We start from the raw sequence: 20,182 nt of genomic DNA on the forward strand, positions 1-20,182 counted from the left end.
CTGTAATTCCAAAATAGCAACTGCTTGCATTATATGCACTTTAGTTCTTAAATGGCCCTTGAAATAAATGTTTTATTAAAGAGTTTGCATGTAATACCGAATATAGAAATACAGTAATACAGTAATTGTGGTAATACAGAAATAAATTGATTCCACGCTTAGTGTAAATACGCTAAGAATTTTAATCATAAAGGGCAAGTGGCCTCGGTTTCTGGAATCCCTCAGGAAGCCAACTATTTTGAGGAACTGTACAGAAGTGCCAACAAGACACCCATCTTGTCAGTGGTAACAGATGAGCACAGATGAGCAGGTGCGAGTGCAAACACAGACTTTTCCCAGAGGCTAATGAGATGAAAGGAGGAACCAGTGGCTAGACTTTGAAGGTTAAAACTAGAGACAACTAAAAAGGCTACAGTAATGGATGTGCACTGTTATTTAATATAAAAAGTGGAATGATGACATGGTTTTCGATATAGGTTAGATGTTCTGGAAAAATATTACAAACTTTTATTATTTTCCATTTAAGCGTCTAATCTCACAACTTAAATTATTCATAGGGTCGCAGAATCTACAACAGGAAAGAAGCTATTGAGCTGATTATGCCTGAGCCTGCTCTTTGAAAAACCTGTCCAATTAGTCCAACTCCATACTCTTGCCTTGTAGCCACAGGCTGTTTGACGGGCCATCCCACTGAATGCTTTCCTTTCTAAATCATGGCTTTAGCAATATACCTGAACATAGCATTTTTCAGCCAAGAGAATGCCTTGCAGCCTTATGGAGGCTAAAATAAAGGCACTGTGGACATTGGAGGATGCAGAGAGCATAGGCACCAGGAAGATAAATGTGCTGCTGTGGGGAGAATTTCCCCAGTTATAAATGAAAATAAGTAACCTTTATCATCTTGTTCTCTTCTGCACCAATTGCATAAGAAAAATTGCTGAATCAGAAAATCTGATTTATGAGAATTAACAGGTGTGTCAAAGTGAGTTAATCAATTGACCTAAAGAGCTACAAAGACAGAAAAGGTGAAGTAGCCCAAGTAAACGATTGCATTGGATAATTCACTCCGTCACCAGGGACATTGTCACTCAACAACTCCGCAAAGAAGTATGCCTTAAGCACCTGCAATAGTGAAAACCTGACAAGATCACAGAGCTGGGACAGTGGGAAACTCCAACACGGTTTTTCTGTTGCTTCAAGGTAGGTGGGGACAAACTGAAACATGGGGATAAACCCCCCATGCTGTGCAGCTCAGCTTTCCTTTGCAAATCGAACTCTGCAGCAGGTTATGAAGAAGTTAAAATGGTTACAAGTGGGCCACCATCACGCACTATTTTCACACTCAGTTGTCCAGCACAGAAGAACTACAATGACCTTGAATTCCCTTTATGAAGTTTAATGGCACTATCTAATACAAATATATATGTTTAATTGAAATGAGTGCAGGTACTATTTTACCATACTATCTACACCTAAAGCTGCATACAAATCTGTTTCTAAAAGCTCGGTAATCTATATTCATGCATTTTGTTGTAAATATAATTTAACTCCCTGTTACTTTATTCTGGGTATGAAAAGGTAATATATTGTGTTGTGAATAACCACATCTTTGTGGAGTTGTTGACTGACAATGTCCCTTGTGATGGAGTGAATTAGTCAATGCAATAGTTTACTTGGGCTACTTCACCTATTGGGTATTTTCAGCTCTTTAGGTCAACTCATTAACCTGCTTTGACAGATCTGTTAATTCTCATAAACACTTTTTCAGAGAAGGCTGAATTTACTGGTTAAGCATTTTCAGTGTTTCAAAAAATGATCTTGTCTGGAACATTCTCTTTATCCTTTGTGCCTTTATCCATTTTGAAAAGGTAAAGATAACCGACGAGTCACGGGGTAATATTCTCATGATCCAGGTTAAGCATTCAAGGCCCATTGATTTAATAACATTTCCTACACTATATTCTTACAGTATTTAGGGTGTGCAATATTGTCAGAAGTGCTTTGAAACAGGCAGGTTTTCCCTTTGTCCGTCATATAGTTATCTCGAATTTGTCAATATAAAATACTCTTTGGCTGATTATTTATTCAATCGAATTTGTCAATGGTACTGTACATCTGAAGGACTTTTCCTCCAGCAATTAATTTAAGCAGTTATAGTGACTAAGACAAATGGTTATTATAACAGCAACAACTTTTAATGTTTTAGTCATTTTATTATTGCAAAATTATGAGGAGGAGCTTTAGTTTAGTTTTAGTTTAGAAATACAATGCGGAAATAGGCCTTTGGGCCCGCCAGGTCCACGCTAACCAGCGAGCCCCGCACATTAACACTATCCTACACACAAAGGACAATTTATAATTTTACCAAACCAATTATCCTACAAACCTGTACGTCGTTGGAGTGTGGGAGGAAACCGGAGATCCCAGTGAAAACCCACGCAGGCCATGGGGAGGATGAACAAACTCTGTACAGACAGCACCCGTAGTTAGAATTGAACCCGGATCTCTGGCACTGTAAGGCAGTAGCTCTACCGCTATGCCATCATGCTGACGTGAAAGAAACCTATCAATTAAAAACATTGAGCCAGATCCAGAGATGTTGGGGCAGATGACCAAAGACATGGTCAAAGAAGTATCTTAGATGTGGAGAGAGATAATGAGTAGAGAGCTTTAAAAATGAATTCCAGTTTAGGGTCTTAGAGCTTAAACCCTCCTTGCACCTCCTTCAGCCTCATCTACTGTATCCGCTGTTCAAGGTGTGGACTCTTGTATATCAGCAAAACCTAGCGTAGGCTCGGCGATCGTTTTGCTGAACACCTCCGCTCAGTCCACCTAAACCTACCTTGTCTCCCTGTTGCTCAACACTGTAACTCCCCCTCCCATTCCCATACTGACCTTTCTATCCTGGGCCTCCTCCATTGTTAGAGTGAGTGAGGCCCAGCGCAAATTGGGAGAACAGCACCTCATATTTCACTTTGGTAGCTTACACTCCAGCGGTATGACTTCTCTGAATTCATTGACTTCTCTGACTTCAAGTAGCCCTTGTTTTTCCTCTCTCTCCATCCCCTCCCCCTTCCCAGTTCTCCGACCATGTCCGACAACATTTTATCTCTGTACCGTCCACTCCCTTGACATCAGTCCGAAGAAGGGTCTCAACCCGAAACGTCACCCATTCCTTCTCTCCAGAGATGATGCCTGTCCCACTGAGTTACTCCAGCATTTTGTGTCTATCTAAACCAGCATCTGCAGTTCTTTCCTACACATACTTAAAAGCGAGGATGGGATATGACTTAACCAGAAATTGGTGCAAGTCAGTAAGCACAAGGGTGATGCGTGAGGACCATGGCGTGATTTAGGACATGGGCACAAAATCTTTGAGCTGGCCTCACGTTAGGTTGAGCAGGATGAGGAAGGCTAGCTATTAATAAAAAGTGAAGATGCTGGAAACACTTGAAAGGTCAGGTAGTATCTGTGGAAAGAGGGACAGAGTTAATGTTTCTCGTCAGAACGGCGAGCCAGAATTGCATAAGAAAGGTCAAGTGCAGAAATAACAAAGGCATGACTGAGGATTTAGTAGTAACTGAGCTGAGGCATGTTGGAGTTGGTTGATATTATGGAGATGGAAATAGATGATCTCAGCGATGACTATGAAGCCAAATACAACAGATGAACAATCTGGTTCACCTTCAACATGATTGTGAACTTGTGTCAATGGCTTGAGTCTGTGATGGGGAACTGAAGATGATGGCTTTGCTCTTCCTAATATTTAATTGGAGGACATTTCTGCTCATCCTGTACTAGTGTTAGGGTGGCAAAGATTTGATTGATATTTTTACAAATCTACTGTAATGATTCCCTCCAAAGCAATCCTCTCAACCACCATTTTAAACATTGTAATTGCACCACATAAAAGCCATACAGAAATATTATGGTAGACTGGTTGATGTAAAGGAAGACATTAAGGAACAAATATTAAAATATATTAAAAGACAGTTATAGGAACTCTGGACGACTCTGAAAGTTATAGTTTGAACTAATTTGTGTCACTGACTGTTCTGATACTCAATCCTGCCAACTAAAAGGCAGGTTCGAATCAATGTGCTTGTCAGAACTTGACTCCATGCCAAAAGGTTTATTCCAAATGATTGATGAAAAAATGCTCTTTAAAAATGGGCAAAACAGCATAGATTATTATATCTGCAACTTCCAGCAGCTTTCTTTTCTGAAATAAAATGTAATATTTTGGACAATTCCAGATACATATGTTCATTTTGCAATATTTAATACACAAATCACTCAAACAGTACGAGTTTCAGCTTTTCCAATTGCAAAATTATTCAAGTATGTTGATATATCATACAATATTTGGCACAAAATGTGGCGCTTCCTGGAATTTCTTGGCTTTATGGCAGTTTGTAAAGCTGAATCTTTATAATAGGACCACCTACTGGTTGAATCTGATCACTGCTCCAAACTTTGTGGCCTGGATTTTTTGTAGAAGTATCGGCGGAACAGGGTAACTTCAGCACACAATACAACTAATTCCCTGATTAACTGTTGACTGCATTCCAGTATTGGACTCTTTGGGATACAACACCAGCAAAGCAACTGGGTATTTTGTCCTGCAATTACAACCTGAACTCACTGTGAAAATCCACACCATTAGAGCAAACAAAACTGGACGCTTCCTTCTTTGCGTGAATGGAAGTGAGAATCTTAGATGCTTTTTAAAATGTAAAATACCATAGTGTAAAAGTGCTCCCTTTAATCTCTCTAGGGGGGGGGGGGGGGGGGGGGGGTCCTGTTGTTCTCCTACTTGCTTCTTGTATTGATGTATTCAAGAGAGAGTTAGATATAGCTCTTAAGGCTCGTGGAATCAAGGGATATGGGAAAAAGCAAGAACAGGGTACTAATTCTGGATGATTAGCCATGGTCATATTGGGCAAAATGGCCTATTCTGGACCTATTGGGGGAAGAGGAGTTAGCTATAGGGCTCGTGGAAAAGGGGGGAAAAAAAGCAAGACTCCTGAGAGACTGTTCCTCGCCTACAGGGCACATGTGCAATGCAACTGGGTATCTCGGTCTTGTGCCGGCAGTTCAGTCATGATCTTCGAAAGAGGAGGCGTGATGATCTCGGCGTTTCCCTGCAGTTCACCCTTGCCTCCAGAGTGGGTGCTGATGGTCTCTGGATTACCCTGGCAGCTCAGTTTTTGCCTCTGTGTGTGGGCACAGTCCCTTGTTGTTCATGACCAGGAAGAGACAGGTGCCTCAGGCTTGCCCCGGCTACTCACTCAATCATAGCTTCAGTGGAGGTGCTGGCTGTCTAGGATTTGTTCCCGATAGCCAATTCCTTGACCATACGGAGGCACTGATGGTCTTGGATTTGTCCTCATGGCTCAGTCTTCCTCAAATCTGCAACAGGGAATTAGCTGGGAGGCTCCCCACTTTCTCTCTCTCTCTCCTTTCTTCCGTCCTCTTTCTCTCTGTTTCTCCCACCCTCTGGCTTCTCTCATCTGGGTAAAATGCCTGGTTTTTGAAGTAGGCCGATGAAGTTCAAACCAATTGTCAGTTAATTGGACCCTACTGTTACCAATGTTGCTGGGGATTGGCCTCTCCTGGCCTGTCAGCCAATGATAGAGATCAGAGCGACATTAAAGGGAGGAGGCACAGTCGCAGTGTAAACTGTGCCATATAGGTGGGGAATTTGAGCAGTGGTAATTTGATGAGTGTGAGCTAAAAATAGAAAATAACTGAATGTTACAGGCTGTTGTTAGATGAGCAATGGGGCTAGGTGCTTTTAGACATGTGGTCAGTGTTCATCTGTATGGCATATAAAGATGCATTCATTGAACTTGAGCATGCAAGTGAGCTCAATGAGCTTTCTGGGGCATTCCATGTAGGTGTTCAGAGGCTCATGGTGTTGACCTGCATGGCTATCTACTCACACCGTCTTTGTATAGTTGCTCTATCCTCATCATTCCTTTCCAACACACCCACCAACACCTTCACACTCAATGTCATGTCACTTCCACCACCACTTGCTCCCCTTTCAACAGCAGGACATCAGTGGAGCAAACTGCTCGTGATACTGTGTCCCTACTGAATTCTGCCGCTAGGCAACAGTGCAGTTAGATGCAAACATTTTCAATTCAATTAAATGTACAGTGCGCTCCATAATGTTTGGGGCAAAGACCCATCATTTATTTATTTGCCTCTGTACTACACAATTTGAGATTTGTAATAGAAAAAAAAATCACATGTGGTTAAAGTACACATTGTCATATTTAAAAAAAGGTGATTTTTATACATTTTGGTTTCACCATGTAGAAATTACAGCATAGTTTATGCATAGTTTCCCCCCCCCCCCCATTTCAGGGCACCATAATGTTAGGGACACAGCAATGTCATGTAAATGAAAGTAGTCATGCTTAGAATTTTAGACAACAGACAATATGTGCAGGAGTAGGCCATTCGGCCCTTCGAGCCAGCACCGCCATTCAATGTGATCGTGGCTGATCATCCCCAATCAGTACCCCGTTCCTGCCTTCTCCCTATATCCCCTGACTCTTTACGAGCCCTATCTAGCTCTCTCTTGAATGTATCCAGAGAATTGGCCTCCACCACTCTCTGAGGCAGAGAATTGTATGGCACAGACTCACAAATCTCAATGCGAAAAAGTGTTTCCTCATCTCCGTTCTAAATGGCTAACCCCTTATTCTTAAAACTGTGACCCCTGGTTCTGGACTCCCCCAACATCGGGAACATGTTTCCTGCCTCTAACGTGTCCAAACCCTTAATAATCTTATATGTTTCAATAAGATGCCCTCTCATCTTAAACTCCAGAATATACAAGCCCAGCTGCTTCATTCTCTCAGCTTATGACAGTCCCACCATACCGGGAATTAACCTTGTAAACCTACGCTGCACTACCTCAATAGCTAGAATGTCCTTCCTCAAATAAGGGGGCCAAAACTGCACACAATACTCCAGGTGTGGTCTCACTAGGGCCCAATACAACTGCAGAAGGACCTCTTTGCTCCTATACTTAACTCCTCTTGTTATGAAGGCCAACATGCCATTCACTTTCTTCACTGCCTGCTGCATATCCTTTGCATGCAATGACTGCTTGAAGTCTGCGATTCATGGACATCACCAGTTGCTGGGTGTCTTCTCTGGTGATGCTCTGCCAGGCCTGTATTGGAACCATTTTCAGCATGCTTGGTTTGGGGGCTGGTCCCCTTCAGTTTTCTCTTCAGCATATAAAAGGCATGCTCAATTGGGTTCAGATCGGGTGATTGACTTTCCCACTCAAGAATTGACAATTTTTTAGCTTTGAAAAACTCCTTTGTTGCTTTAGCAATATGTTTGGGATCATTGTCTTGCTGTAGAATGAACCACCGGCCAATGAATTTTGAGGCATTTGTTTGAACTTGAGCAGATAGGATGTGTCTATACACTTCAGAATTCATTATGCTAGTATCATGAGCAGTTGTATCATCAATGAAGATAAGGGAGCCAATACCTTCAGCAGCCATACATGCCCAGGCCATAACAGCCCCACCACCGTGTGTCACAGATGATGTGGTATGCTTTGGATCTTGGGCACTTCCTTCTCTCCTCCATACTTTGCTCTTGCCATCAGTAATAAAAGTTAATCTTCGTCTCATCTGTCCACAAGACCTTTTTACAGAACTGATTGCTCTTTTAAGGACTTCTTGGCAATCTGTAACCTGGCCATCCTATTTTTGCGGCTAACCAGTGGTTTGCATCTTGCAGTGTAGCCTCTGTATTTCTTTTCATGAAGTCTTCTGCGGACAGTGGTTATTGACAAATCCACACCTGAAGAGCTTTTCTGATGTGTCGGACAGGTGTTTGGGGATTTTTGCTTATTATAGAGAGAATTATTTTGTCCTCAGCTATGGAGATTTTCCTTGGCCCGTCAGCCCCTTTGCGATTAGTAAGCTCACCATTGCTCTCTTTCTTCTTAATTATGTTCCAAACAGTTGATTTAGGTAAGCCTAAGGTTTGGCAGATGTCTCTAACAGTTTTATTCTTGTTTCTCAGTCTCATAATGGCTTCTTTGACTTTCATTGGCACAACTTTGGTCCTCATGTTGATAAACAGCAATAAAAATTTCTAAAGGTAATGGAAAGACTGGAAGAAAGACTAGGTGCTGAGAGCTCTCTTGTACCTGCATGGAGGCAATTAAACACACCTAAGCAATTACAAACACCCGTGAAGCAACTTGTCCCAAACATTATGGTGTCCTGAAATGGGGGACTATGTATAAACACAGCACTAATTTCTACATGGTGAAAACAAAATGTATAACAATGGCCTTTATTAAAATTTGACAATGTGCATTTTAACCACATGTGATTTTTTCTATTGCATATCTCAAATTGAGGAGTACAGAGGCAAATAAATAAATGATGGATCTTTGTCCCAAACATTATGGAGGGCATTGTATATGTTGATAAAAGGTGGTGTGGATTAAATGTACATTCAAATCCTTGCATTTGTTCTTAGTGGGTGCTAATTTAGGCTCCCAGATGGCACAAGAAAAATATATAATTTATTGATGAATTTACAGTAAGAATCCTAACAATTTCTATAATCTTTACAGTTCTCTGATTACTCCAATGGGGAGATTGGCGGTATTCAAAATTCTCAGAAATTAATATTATAGTCGGAGAGTCATATAGCACTGAAATAAGCCCTTCAGCCCAACTCCTCCATGCCAAACAAGGTGCCCAATGCAAGCTCCCATTTATCCGCTTTCTTAATTTAAGAAACTTGTCAGATGGTGTTCTGTTGCTGCCAACAACAGTATCAACTGATTATACCACTAAATTTTCCAAAGGCTGCTTGGGATATTTCACCACCTTGGTGAATGACTCACAATATTGTTTTGACAAAATTTAAACATGAATCATGGGAAACAAAAACAAAATAGTAATACACTAGGGGGCAGCCTTGAGGTTAAGACAGGGCAGAATGGAACACATTTTGTTACTTTAGAAAAGATCAATGCCATATTTAGGAGGAAAAAATTGAGTAAATATTCAACCAATTCCCTGGCAATGCCATGCCATATCTTACTAAACAGTGATGTTCATTAAAATATCTTCATAAGATAATTTTAAGATGATCAATTTTGCTGAGGTATTACAGAAGCAATTGTAATCACTTGCAGAAGTTTAAAGACAGTATCATTTTTTTACAAAGATAAATACACTACAACTTACAAGTAACAGAGTAGTTGTACTGTAAATGAGGAGAGTTCCTTAGATTATTTAAAGAATATAATCTGATTGATATTTTAATTTCAGGATAGTTAATTCAATATGCACACAACTTCAGAAAAAAAATGTAGAAAAACTATATAATCGATTCTTCCCATAATATGATTTAACTTTGGTAACTGTTAAATCATCTAAACTGTGCATGTTATTGAAAACTAAGTTAGTTAGTGTTATATATTTCCCACCTTCTGTGATTGTTCAAGCTCAAAAAAGGTTTCTGATTTTGAGCTAGTACATTCTTATCTTTGAAGAACAAAGGAGCACTTGCCACCTTATCATCTTTGAGGTCATTTTCATCAGAACCTTACTTCGGTTTAGTGCAGAACAAGCCTTGCATTGAGATATTTTTGAGACATCTTCGGAAGTATAAATTCCACAAAAAATGCTTACAAATCTACAGAAGCCCAACACCAGTTCAGCAAATTAGTGGTGGTATCGAATCCGGAGAGATGTAAATGTTATAGAAATAAACTTCATTCCTTTAGAAGTAGCGTGTCAAGTCAAGTTTATTTGTCACATACACATACGAGACATGAAATGAAAGTACCATGCTCGCGGACTTTTGTGCAAAAGACAACAACAAAACAACCAAACAAATTATAAACACAATCATAACACTCATATTCTTTTACATAATAAATAATAGAAGGAAAATAGAAGGAAGTAGCGTGAAGATAGCGTACATGAATAAGTACCAGCAACAGCCACTGTTGCAAGGAATTACCCCATTTTTGTACAGACAGGACATGAAGCAGCTGTGGTCCACATCAGCAGAGTGGTTTGTACTACCAGCAATGTGCTGCAGACCAGCTGTGCTGTAAATTAACATAATTCACTTGATTATTTAAAGATTGAGTGAGATGAACAGTTGTTGTTCCATCAGTTCCTGAATCAGTAGAAAATTACTCCACATGATGCCATTACTTTTGGTGCTGCTGTGTCCCCACGATAAACTAACTGCTTCCGTACATTGGAAAGCTTAGGAGATTTCAATCAGGACTCCACTTAGCACGTAAAAACGATTCTTTAAGGGCAATGGATTCATAAAAGAAAGAGTATAATATGCTGTAATTTTCATCAAGACAATTCAAAAGAAGAAAGCAATGTTAGAACATGGAACAGTAAATCCTTAGCAGTGGTGTTCCTCAAGGATGCATTCTCAGCTCTCTACTATACCACTTATATACTAATAACTGTGCAGCCAAATGCCAATCCAATTCACAGCAACACCACCACAGTGGGCCGGGTGTCAAATAATGACAAGATGTACAGGAAGGAGATGGAGAACCCCGTAACTGTGCCAAGACAACAACCTCGCCGTCAATGTCAACAAGACAAAGGAGATTGTGTAGGAATGAACAACAAATGTTGGTTTAAACCGAAGATGACACAAAAAGCTGGAGTAACTACATGGGTTAGGCAGCATCTGTGGAGAAAAGGAATAGGTGATGTTTTGTGTCAAGACCCATCTTCAGACTGAAAGTCAGGGGAAAGGGAAATGAGAGATGATTGAAATTTATGCAAAAAAAATTATAACGATAGAGAAAACAGGCCATTGTTAGCTGTGGGCTAGGAGAAAGCAAGTCACAGGCAATGAGACTCAACAAGACGACTTTGAAGCTAGTATAACGACCTGGGTGGGGGAGGGACAGAGAGTGGGGATGCAAAGGTTAGTTTAAGTTGTAGAAATCAATATCCATACCGCTGGGTTACAACATGAGTTTTGGTTAAGAACAATCAGTGACAAGAACCGCTATAAATAGTATACCCCAAACCCTAAAATAACCTGGTTCTGTAGTCATTTCAAGGTCACACTTAATCAAATAGTTTCCACTGACTACAGCAACAGCTTTCATGACACTCAGTTTTAATCAGGATAGCCAACAATATTTAACCATAAAGAAGGACAACTACTCTTACACCACACTCCCATATGATACTGTAGTAAAGAAAGAATAAATCCCAGCTTGTGGAATCACCATGATCAGAATCACACTTTATTCGCCAAGTTGCAACATACGAGGAATTTCATTGGCCAGGTCAGTCATACAAATAAAAAGCAACAGATCACTCAAAAACACATTTTAACATGAACATCCACCACAGTGACTCCTACACATTCCTCATTGTGATGGAAGGCGAAATAAAGATCAAGTCCTTTCCCTTAGTTCTTCCTCGGTCATGGGACTCGAGCCCCCGTTGACGGGACAATCTTGACTCCCGTAGCCGGCTACATTGCGGGCCCTCCGCGTCGAGGCAATCCGCTCCCGCATCGGGGGGATGTTAGCTCCGGCAAGGTAGGAACTTGAAAAAAAGGTTTTCCCCGATCCCCTCCACCCTCATAAAACAAACCGAAGAACATTCAAACAAACTTTTAACACTAAAAATTACAAAAAGAATGGAAAAATGAACAGGCTGCTGGCAGGGCGGCCATCTCCCCGGCACCCCTGGTGGTCATGATACATAGACACATAAACAATAGGTGCAGGAATAGGCCATTCGGCCCTTCAAGCCAGCACCACCATTTAATGTGATCATGGCTGATCATCCACAATCAGTACACCGTTCCTGCCTTCTCCCCATATCCCTTGATTCCGCTAGCCCTAGGAGCTCTATATAACTCTCTTTTGAATGCATCCAGTGAATCAGCCTCCACTGCCTTCAACTCGGTTCTAAATGGCCCATGGTTCTAGACTCCCCTAACATCAGGAACATGTTTCCTGCATCTAGCATGTCCAATCCCTTAATAATTTTATATGTTACTATAAGATCCCCTCTCATCCTTCTAAATTCAAGTGAATACAAGCTCAGTCGCTCCATTCTTTCATCATATGACAGTCCCGGGAATTAACCTTGTGAACCTACACTGCACTCCCTCAATAGCAAGAATGTTGTTTCTATGGCGTCCCTCTCAAATTAGAAGACCAAAACTGCACACAATACTCCAGGTGTGGTCTCACCAGGGCCCTGCACAACTGGTGAAGGACCTCTTTGCCCCTTTATTGAACTCTTCCCGTTATGAAGGCCAACTTGCATGCTTACTTTCAGTGACTAATGTACACCCAGGTCTCATTGTACTTCCCCTTTTCCTAACCTGACACCATTCAGATAATAATCTGCCTTCTTGTTCTTCCCACCAAAGTGGATAACCTCACAATTATCCACATTTATACTGCATCTGCCCACTCACTCACCCAACCTGTCTAAATTACCCTGCATCCTCATAGCATCCTCTTCACAATTCACACTGCCACCCAGCATTGTGTCATCTGCGAAGTTGCTAATGTTACTTTTAACTCCTTCATCTAAATCACTAATGTAAATTGTAAATAGCTGTAGTCCCAGCACCGAGCTTTGCGGCACCCCACTAATCACTGCCTGCCATTCTAAAAGGGACCCGTTAATCCCTATTTGTTTCCTGTCTGCCAACCAATTTTCTATCCATGTCAATACCCTACCCCCAATACCATGTGCTCTAATTTTGACCACTAATCTCCTATGTGGGACCTTATCAAAGGCTTTCTGAAAGTCCAGGTACACTACTTCCACTGGCTCTCCCTTGTCCATTTTACTTGTTACAGTACATCCTCAAAAAAATTCCAGTAGATTAGTCAAGCATGATTTCCCCTTCGTAAATCCATGCTGACTTGGACCGATCCCGTTACTGCTAGCCAAATGTGCCGCTATTGCACCTTTAATAATCAACTTTATTAAGCATCTTCCCCACCACCGATGTCAGGCTAACTGGTCTATAATTCCCTGCTTTCTCTCTCCCTCCTTTCTCAAAAAGTGGGATAACATTAGCTACCCTCCAATCATTGCTTGTTCTGATTGCTTTGGAACATCTTCAAATTCTCACAACCAAACATGAAATTAAATAGCAAAATGTGTGCTTGTGAACAATGTGATTAATATTGGCTTACAGGTGGATGCACATGGTATGCAGTCTATAGAAAAAACATGTAGTTTAAGGAATCTGAAACCTGAGAATGTACCAAAACCCAAAGGTACATCATGTATTTGCGCAACTTGATTTGGCACCCGTATTATTGCTTAATCATTTACAAAGAATAATGTTCCATGAAGCTGAGATAAGTAAACAACATATGCTTATGAGACATATATGATTAAATTTATAAGTAGAACATGACTTTTTGGCTAATATAACACTACAAATGAATTAACCCCTGACTAACCCCGAATTGGAAATATATTGCTCTTTCTTAATCACAATTGGATCAAAATTCTGGATCGGATAGGATGGAATACATTCACAAGATCTACACTCACCATTTTACCTTGAAAGTCAACCAACAAAAAGTGCAATTAAGTATGGGCATTAAATTTGAACCTTATTCATAATGGCGAGATTCCTATAAATGAAAGAAACAACTGACCTGCCAAGTCTCTGCTAAAGCTGCTCTTCGATCAGTTGCTAGGAGATGAATTTCTTTGAAGATATGGCCAAGTGACGATGTGCGTAAAGACAAATGTAAATGGTATATTAAAGCTCAAAGATGCAAAAGGACACGGGAGCATTATGACATAAAACAGCTTGGCAAATTTATTTTGTTTTACGATACTTTACAGCAAAGAGAATACAACCAAGTGAGCAATAACAGAAGGCACAAGAGACTGCAGATGCTGGAATCTGGAGTGAAAAAGGAGAAGCCACAACAATTCAAGCAGCATCCGTGGAGGTAGACAAAAAATGCTGGAGTAACCCAGCGGGTGGTGACGTTTCGGGTCGAGAGCCTTCTTCAGACTGAGCGTCAAGGGGTAGAGAGTTACAGAGATAAGGAAGTGTGAGATCAAATAAGATGCAGATCAAGGAACATGTAAAATAGACCATTGTTAGCTCAGAGAAGGTGACAACAAAGCAGACAGAGAAACTCAGCGGGTGAGGCAGCATCTATGGAGCGAAGGAATAGGTGAAGTTTTGGGTCGAGACCCATCTTCAGACAGAGATACAATGTTTAAGAATGAACTGCAGATGCTGGAAATATCAAAGGTAGACAAAAATGCTGGAGAAACTCAGCGGGTGAGGCAGCATCTATGGAGAGAAGGAATAGGTGAAGTTTTCGGTCGAGCCCCTTCTTCAGACTGAGATACAATGTAATCAGAGGGACAATCAGACTGGTCGGGGAACTGGGAAGAGGGGGGGGGGTATGGAGAGAGAGAAAACAAGGGCTACTTGAAGTTAGAGAAGTCAATGTTCATACCACTGGAGTGTCAGCTTCCCAAGCGAAATATGAGGTGCTGTTCCCCCAATTTGTGCTGGGCCTCACTCTAACAATGGAGGAGGCCCAGGACAGAAAGGTCAGTGTGGGAATGGGAGGGGAGTTAAAGTGTTTAGCAAGCAGAAGATCGGGTAGGTTTGGGTGGATTGAGCGGAGGTGTTCAGCGACACAATCGCCAAGCTGGTACTTGGTCTCGCCAATATGGAGTCCACACCTGGAACAGCAGATACAGTAGATGAGGTTGAAAAAGATGCAAATGAACCTCTGCCTCACCTGAAAAGACTGTTGGGGCCCTTGGGAGAAGTAGAGGGGGAGGTATAGGAACCTTCCTTTACCTTATATAGTTGGGAGATTATGTTACAGTTGTATAAGATGTTGGTGAGGCTACATTTAGAGTATTGTGTTCAGTTCTGGGTGCCATGTTATAGGAAAGATGTTATCAAGCTGGAAAGGGTACAGAGAAGATTTATGAGGATGTTGCCAGGACTAGAAGTTCTGAGCTATAACAAGAGGTTCAGAAGGCTGGGACTCTATTCCTCGGAGCGCAGGAGGATGAAGGATGATCTTCCAGAGGTGTATAAAATCATGAGAGGAATAGATCAGGTAGATGCACAGGGTCTCCTGCCCAGAGTAGGTGAATCGAGGACCAGAGGACATAGGTTTAAGGTGAAAGAGAAAAGATTTAATAGGAATCCGAGCGGTAACTTTTTCACACAAAATGTGGTGAATGTATGGAACAAGCTGCAGCAGGAGGTAGTTGAGGCAGGAACTATCCCAACATTTAAGAAACAGTTAGACAGGTACATGGATAGGACAGGTTTGGAATGAAATGGACCAAACACAGGCAGGTGGGACTAGTGTAGCTGGGACATGTTGGCCGTTGTGGCAAGTTGGGCCAAAGGGCCTGTTTCCACACTGTATCACTATATGACTCTATGGACAGATGGGGTAGGTAGCAATAACTGAAGTAGTATTCCTTATATCAGTCTTCTTGTCCTCATAGTGCAATGTTATTGAGTGTACATTGCACTGAGGGACATTTGTATAAAACTGGTAAATGCAAACAAATTAATCAATGTTATATATTGAGTATATATTGAGAATGTTACTTTTTTTTTAAATGTCATCTCCAAATGTGGCAATCTTGTATTAAAAGACCCAGAAAAGATTAATGATCTTTCAGGTAATTTTCTTTACTACAAAGCAATCCCACATTTGTGGACAAAAAATATTAGCAGCTGAAAGGCTGCACATTGTGATCCACCAACATTGATGGTTATCATAATCCTCCTACCTCATCTACTGCATCCGCTGCTCTAGATGTCAGCTGATTTACATCGGGGAGACCAAGCGGAGGTTGGGCGATCGTTTCGCCGAACACCTCCGCTCAGTCCGCAATAACCTACCTAAACTCCCGGTGGCTCAGCACTTCAACTCCCCCTCCCATTCCCAATCCGACCTCTCTGTCCTGGGTCTCCTCCATTGCCAGTGAGCAACACCGGAAATTGGAGGAACAGCACCTCATATTCCGCCTGGGTTGCTTGCGTCCGGATGGCATGAACGTTGAATTCTCCCAGTTTTGCTAGCCCTTGCTGTCTCCTCCCCTTCCTTAACCCTCGAGCGGTCTCCTCCCATCCCCCCGCCCTCGGGCTCCTCCTCCTCCCTTTTTCCTTCCTTCTCCCCCCCACCCTCCATCAGTCTGAAGAATGGTTTCGGCCCGAAACGTCACCTATTTCATTCGCTCAATAGATGCTGCTGCACCCACTGAGTTTCTCCAGCATTTTTGTGTACCTTTGATGGGGTACTAATTAGTCATGTAAATGTTTTAATTTTTTTTTTTACAGCTTTACACAAAGCATTCATTTCTGCTGGATGACTATTACTACTATGCTCATAGGTTTAGCATTTGCTTGATATTCACGTTCAATGTTTTCAATTTATGGCCATTCAAAATAAGCTTAAACTCTGAACATTTCAGCCAATGAAAAGCAAATTTAACATGACAGCAGGTGCAATGACAACCACAAGGTTATCATAATTGGCAACAGAAGACCACAATCAGAAACACTGCTGCACACTGGCATCTTGTGCAGTAAATCCGAAGACTCTAAATGTTGCACCGCTGCAGATTTTGCAATATCAGTCTTGATCCAAAAGGCCGGATCACCTTGCCTTCGCTCACTTTGGGGACTGCTGACCATTCCTAGAGTTTGCTATTTGCCCAAAACCACACCCAGGCTCTTATGTTCTTGCAATAGATTTTGCCAGCACATCCCTAGGATGAGGAATGAACAGTGCACACAGGGATGCATATTGAAAGAGGAAAGCTATCGAGGTAAAGTACTCCTCAGGTATAATTTAATGGCATGATTAAACATTTATAATTATTCATTTGGTGTTTAGCTTAATTAGTGCTTCTTCCCCCACCTCTAGATCAAAAGAGCTGATTTCTATATAGTGTCATAAATTAAATGTCATCTTTTCTGTAATTTTTTCTACCTTATCTGCAAATTGACTATTTTTTCCAATTATGAAGGGCAATAGTATTCTATTAGCTTGGAGTGGAAATACACCAGCAACTAAAGTCATTTTCATTTGAACAGGAATATTGAGAGGCTAATTAGATGAATACAACACCAAGAAGGGTTTTGTCAAAAGAGAATCAGTAGCATAAGAGGTAGAAACCAACAGGAACAGATTTATTGTAATTGTCAAAAATAAAGATGGGAAGAGTGCACCTTTACACACCAGGGCATTACAATCCGCAATATATTGACTGAGGCAAAAGGAGGTGATGCGATAATAGCTCAAAGAAAGTGGATTAAAAAAAATACAGGACCATACTGACACATTATCTTGTCAGTATTCAAATTTTAGATAAGCTGCCTGTGCTTCATCTTGCTAAAGTACCATAGTGATGAACCAAACTGTTTGCCCATTTAAACCACTGCCAAATAATTCATATCAGATGAGTACAGTTCCATTACTCTTAGAGGAGGCAGGTGAGTGTCGAGAAAATGACAATGATGATCTATTAAAGTATCCAAGGATATAAGAGGAGAAAAATGTATATGAAAGAAACGCAAATGCCCAATTGCATGTGATCAAATTGTGAATTACTTTCACTCACCATGATATTAGATGTAAAATAAATAATTTCTCCAATACTTTATTTTAACGTTGCAACTGTAATCTTTCAATCAGTTAATCTAAATAGTTACAACCTAGCCAACAGTTCGATATGTATGCCAAATAAAATTAACCGACAAATTTAAATCCCTTGAAAGGGTGCAAACCTTTTAATAATAATGACATGCTTCATTATTAATATTCATAAGACCCAGATACTTGTGTAACTATTAATAACTGTGAACATTTATAGGGTATATTAATTTATAGGGTTTTGTTAATTATGGAAGCAAATAATTGGTCCCGTCGAGAAATTATAGTGTTTTGTTTGCATGGATAATAAATTACTGAACACTGCACTGTGTTCACAACTATAAGTGCTTACATTGGTAATATTTTCAATGCATAGATACAGAGTATTTTTTTGTAATTCAAGCAAATTCAGGTTACTCAACTATACATATTATGGAATAGATATGAACAAAACGATGATGTTTTACAAAGTCAGTCATGTACTGTTACTTAATACAAAAGTACCATCTTTCCGCATAATAATTAGGCAGCAATTCCTTGAAGCGGTGAAATGCAGATGGCGCTGGATAGCCATCCTTTATCAGAAGAACATGTACATGTAACATTCCAAAACTCAGTCCCACTGAAGTGAAGGGAAACAGATGCAAGAAACAGACTACAGTGCTTAGCTGCAACCAACAATTACCAGCAGATAGTGATTACATTTGGAAATAATGCATAGCTTTCTGATGTCCATTTACCTTCCAGTTAGGAATTTTAATTTATATTTTAAGACATTGTCCCATTCTTTAAAAGGCACTTGAATCTGCTTCCATTTCAATTCATATGCAAAAACAAAACTTGAACTTATCTTCCTTAATGCTTACACAAGTTACAATGCTCTCAATCACCCATCCTTTTTCTCCAGGGATGCTGCCTAACCAGCTGTTACTCCAGCACTTTGCATCTAATCTCTATTTCAATGTCTATTTGATTTCTGCCATTTGTTCCAGTTCTATAAAAAAGGGAAGATGCGTTTCTTTAAAATGTACACCACTGTTGCCAAAAACAAAGCCAAAGCGAGGAAAATAAGCAGCTTGTCAGTCAACTCTCTGCGATTGTATTTTGTGATCAGCTTGCGACCCAGTTGAATCGTGCCGGTCATGTTTTTAAATTCTTCATTTGTTTCCTGAACTGTTCTCGAAGATGTTGCTTAAATAAAAATAAAGTACTAATTAAAGAATTACATTAAAACAACAAAATGCAAGATCATAAATGATACATTCCGAATAAGGAGGCTTTGGTTAAGTTGTTTTATGAAAAAGTGGTGCCAAAAATGAATGGATCAATAAAATAAAAATGAAGATGCATGTTGCAACCAATAGTGATAATCAATTGGCATAAAACATTTCAACATAGAATTAACCAATATACCTTCACTTGTTTTCAGTTAAGAATGAAGAATAAATAACAGAATGTTTTAATCACTATATATTACATTGCTTTTGACACATGTTCATTGTGTGTAAATCAAATCATTATCCATTTTTCACATGAGCTTTTATTTGTCAAATCATACCAACATCTTAAAGAGCAATCACAAATTAATATTTAACTGTTTGAGATTTTGAGAAAATTAAAACAATCTTTTGACCTGGTCAGGTTATTGGCTTGGAAGGAGACGAATGGTAGAGATATGAGGGCGGCCCATGGTGATCTGTAACAAGACCTGTCCTTTCCAGACCTTTCAATAAAAGACTTGAAGAAGGAAGAAAGTGCATGATGTCTAGGTCTGGAACTGACGCATTAAGTTAGACACAGAAAGTGAGGAGGTCGAGTACAGAAAGGTGTGTTATGCAGACGAACAAAACTCTGGCAAGATTATGTTCAATGTGGTAAGTACAAGTTCATCCATCATCATCCAAAAGAATGGATCAGGATACTAGAATTCATTGAAATATATAATTCTCCAAGGGGCAGGAGGGCAAGGTGCAGAGAGACAATTTCCTTTGACTAGAGAATCTAGATTTGGGAACAAAAGGCTATTCAGCACTGAGGCAAAGAGAAATTTTACACACAAAAAGTCGCAAATCTTTGGAATTTTCTTCTCTTGTCGTTTCTAGCTGTTCAGTTATTGAATGATGGAGTGGGTCCAAGGAAATTATTTACTCATGTTACTAATTATCAAGTTTAATGTATTTTCCAGTCAAATTGTTCTCTCTCTCAAGTGATCATAGAAACATAGGAAATAGGTGCAGGAGTAGGTAATTCGGCCCTTCGAGACTGCACCGCCATTCGATATGATCATGGCTGATCATCCAACTCGGTATCCTATCCCTGCCTTCTCTCCATACCCCCTGATCCCTTTAACCACAAGGGCCACATCTAACTCCCTCTTAAATATAGCCAATGAACTGGCCTCAACTACCTTCTGTGGCAGAGAATTCCACAGATTCACCACTCTCTGTGTAAAAAATGATTTTCTCATCTCAGTCC

The 20,182-nt window shown here is 40.4% G+C and overlaps 1 protein-coding gene and 1 long non-coding RNA gene across 3 annotated transcripts in view; one reads left to right on the forward strand and one right to left on the reverse strand.

The window, feature by feature from the left end:
- The window catches only part of LOC129701643 (uncharacterized), a 24,095-nt gene continuing 3,913 nt past the window's right edge, over positions 1 to 20,182 (forward strand). Inside the window, exons 1-3 of the long non-coding RNA XR_008724234.1 lie at positions 1 to 1,200; positions 13,896 to 14,005; positions 19,349 to 19,581. This is a non-coding gene — a long non-coding RNA (uncharacterized LOC129701643). The remainder of the gene's footprint in view (positions 1,201 to 13,895; positions 14,006 to 19,348; positions 19,582 to 20,182) is intronic.
- Positions 17,683 to 20,182, reverse strand: part of LOC129701641 (vesicle transport protein SEC20-like) — a 13,027-nt gene continuing 10,527 nt past the window's right edge. For both annotated transcript variants that reach the window (XM_055642965.1, XM_055642966.1), the window contains exon 6: positions 17,683 to 18,898. In XM_055642965.1, the coding sequence (XP_055498940.1) occupies positions 18,702 to 18,898 (197 nt within the window). In that variant the 3' untranslated portion in view covers positions 17,683 to 18,701. The remainder of the gene's footprint in view (positions 18,899 to 20,182) is intronic.

Source organism: Leucoraja erinacea, chromosome 11 (assembly GCF_028641065.1).
Source record: "Leucoraja erinacea ecotype New England chromosome 11, Leri_hhj_1, whole genome shotgun sequence".
Lineage (NCBI taxonomy): Eukaryota > Metazoa > Chordata > Chondrichthyes > Rajiformes > Rajidae > Leucoraja > Leucoraja erinaceus.